This window comes from Solanum verrucosum, unplaced genomic scaffold (assembly GCF_900185275.1).
Source record: "Solanum verrucosum unplaced genomic scaffold, falcon-dt-bn FXZP01000102.1, whole genome shotgun sequence".
Classification (NCBI taxonomy): domain Eukaryota; kingdom Viridiplantae; phylum Streptophyta; class Magnoliopsida; order Solanales; family Solanaceae; genus Solanum; species Solanum verrucosum.
In genome coordinates, this window is record NW_026019930.1 from 2,694,783 (window position 1) to 2,697,632 (window position 2,850).

Genomic DNA, 2,850 nt, shown 5'->3' on the forward strand with positions numbered 1-2,850 from the left:
CTTTGAAGAGCAACAACTAAATAATGGCTGCCTCAAAAGAAACTTACACCTTTCAAATATATATGCGTGATATATATTTATCCGTCTCAAATTAGTTGTCATATTTCACTTTTGGAGATTCAAGCTATGTAAACTTTGATTAATATTTTAAAATAATTTGTTCATCAACTTGATATGAGAAAAGTTGCAACTTATAGTAGTACTCGTAGTATAGTATATTTGAATATCCAAATTATAATTATAAAATATCATATTAATCTAATCTAATTTTAGCGAAAGTAAATTCTTTTTTTTCCAAGAACCACTTTATTCGATCTTAGGCCTTCTTTTGTAACAAAGGGATAATTTATTACCTTGTACTTATATATATGTTTCTTTTTACATAAAAAGAGGTACTTAATATTACGCCTTTAAGATTATGTTTTGTTAATCACATTTATGTCTATTTTCACACCTATAAAATCTTGAGAGTTACATTTATCGTAACTCCACCATTCAATAAACCAAAACCGATGTATTTTCTTTTTTTAATCTTAAGGATTTGAAACTGTTCTTTTTTACCCAAAAATGGCATCAAACTGCAGTACTTCAAACTTCGATGAGCATCGATGGATTATTCAAATCCGTCGAACACTCGATGAAGAACTTGAAGAAGACACTGAAATTCCAGTTAGCATTTTCAATGTACCAAAAGCCCTATTGCTGAGTGACCAAGATTGTTACGTGCCACAATTGGTGGCAATAGGCCCTTATCATTATTGGCGCTCAGACCTCCACGACATGGAAAGGTAAATATTCGAATTTAGAGGTAGCAAATGAACGTGTTGGATTAAATTTGGGCCATGACTCGATTTGTTTATAAAATTGTTTGTGTCACGATGGTACAAATAACATGTCATGACCCCATTCCCTCAATATGATTCTTAGGGACTACATGATTTTTGACATTTTTATTTTTTGAACCTCCTGATCGAAAATTCTGGATCCACCACTGATTTTGACAAGTCATGTTCAGTTCATTAGGCCAAGTTAATAAACGAGTCATATCTCAAGTCGTTTAAATTTGGGCGGGTATACTAAACAATTTGTTGATTTTGCCACTTCAGGTACAAGCTAGCTGCTGCAAAGAGAACTCAAAAACACCTCTATAGCCTCAAATTTCAACATCTTGTGGAACAATTGATAAAATTTGAGCATAGAATTCGTTGTTCGTACCATAAATACTTGAATTTCAATGGAGAAACTTTAGCCTGGATGATGGCGGTGGACGCCTCTTTCTTACTCGAATTCCTTCAAATCTATGCCATCAAAGAAGGTAAAATTCTAACCAGAGTATCCTCAAGAATGTCACATTTGGTTGATATTGCAGGGAGAAAATCCGCGCATAATGCCATTCTTAGAGATTTAATTATGCTCGAAAATCAAATCCCATTGTTCTTACTAAGAAAAATATTGGAAATCCAATATTCATCTTTAGAGTTAGCAGACACAATGTTGATGGCAATGCTAACGGGATTCTGTAAAGAGCTTTCTCCGTTCCAAATGATAGACGAATCCCCAAAAGTTAACGTCACAGAATGCTCTCACTTGCTAGATTTTATGTACCAATTCATCGTGCCCAAATTAGACGTAACAACGTCCGAGATAACAGAAGATGACCACGAACAAATTAGCTCGATTGAAGAAGAAAATAATACTTTCGTTGGAAAATCAAGTCACATCGGACAGCTTATTAACGAAATTTGGAAGATCCTTGTGAAAATAAACAGAGGACCAGTACGTTTTCTTAAGAAAATTGTATTTTCCAAACCAATTAAATTCTTATTAAAAGTGCCTTGGAAACTTTTTTCTAATCTTCCTGTGATTAAACTTTTTATTCAACCAATTACATATTTATTCTTTTCACAAGAAAAAGCAGAGGTAAATTCCGAAAGTAACATGAATAAGCCTCCACTTTTTGAAGAATTAGCCATACCATCAGTAACTGAACTTTCTAAATCCGGAGTGAATTTCGTAGCCACCAATGAAGGTATCATGAGCATAAATTTCGACGATACAAAGATCAAATTTCATTTGCCTAGAGTCAGTCTAGATGTAAATACAGAGGTAATTTTGAGGAATTTAGTTGCGTATGAGGCATGTAATGCATCAGGGCCATTGGTTTTTACGCGCTACACTGAATTAATGAATGGGATTATTGATACTGAAGAAGACGCGGTGTTACTTAGAGAAAAGGGGATAATTTTGAACCGTTTGAAGAGTGATAAAGAAGTTGCGAAGTTGTGGAATGGGATGAGTAGATCGTTGAGATTAACAAAAGTTCCGTTTATAGATAAAGTGATTGAAGATGTGAATGGATTTTACAATGGGAGATGGAGTATCAAGATTGGAAAAATGATGAAGCATTATGTGTTTGGATCATGGCAGTTTCTCACATTTTTGGCTGCAATTATGCTGTTAATGTTGATGACTTTACAAGCGTTTTGCTCAGTCTATAAGTGTGCTCGTATATTTCATACTCAAAATTCTGGATAGAGATACGGTCTATGTACATCTTATCTTCTTCAGACCCCACTTGTGAAGCTACACTGGGTAAGTTATAAGTTGTTGTTTAATACTGATGAATGATTCTTTTCTTTTTATTTGTTTTATTAAAATGTAAATATTTATTTCCTTAAGATTAGCAAAAGCACAAAACATAAGAGTAAAAAGTTCTACTTGTGATCAGATGCATGGCTGTTGGTTGAAGAAATGCTAAAGTGAAAGGTGGATTTGTGCAATTGTTTAAAGGAAGATGCGTGGTGCTTTAATAATTATTTATGTTTTTTCAGATTTGTGATTTGACGCTCT

At 33.7% G+C, this 2,850-nt stretch overlaps 1 protein-coding gene across 1 annotated transcript; it reads left to right on the plus strand.

Moving 5' to 3' along the window:
* The first annotated feature begins 567 nt into the window (after nucleotides 1-567).
* Nucleotides 568-2,535, plus strand: LOC125832244 (putative UPF0481 protein At3g02645). Its single transcript, XM_049511393.1, has 2 exons — nucleotides 568-788; nucleotides 1,107-2,535. Exons 1-2 carry the CDS (start codon nucleotides 568-570, stop codon nucleotides 2,533-2,535), a joined length of 1,650 nt encoding a protein of 549 aa, XP_049367350.1.
* The last annotated feature ends 315 nt before the right edge of the window (nucleotides 2,536-2,850 follow it).

Coding starts and splice junctions, on each gene's coding strand:
- LOC125832244 (XM_049511393.1), top strand. CDS start 568: ATGGCATCAAACTGCAGTACTTCAAACTTCGATGAGCATCGATGGATT. Junction 789..1,106: donor GACCTCCACGACATGGAAAG/GTAAATATTCGA, acceptor TTGCCACTTCAG/GTACAAGCTAGCTGCTGCAA.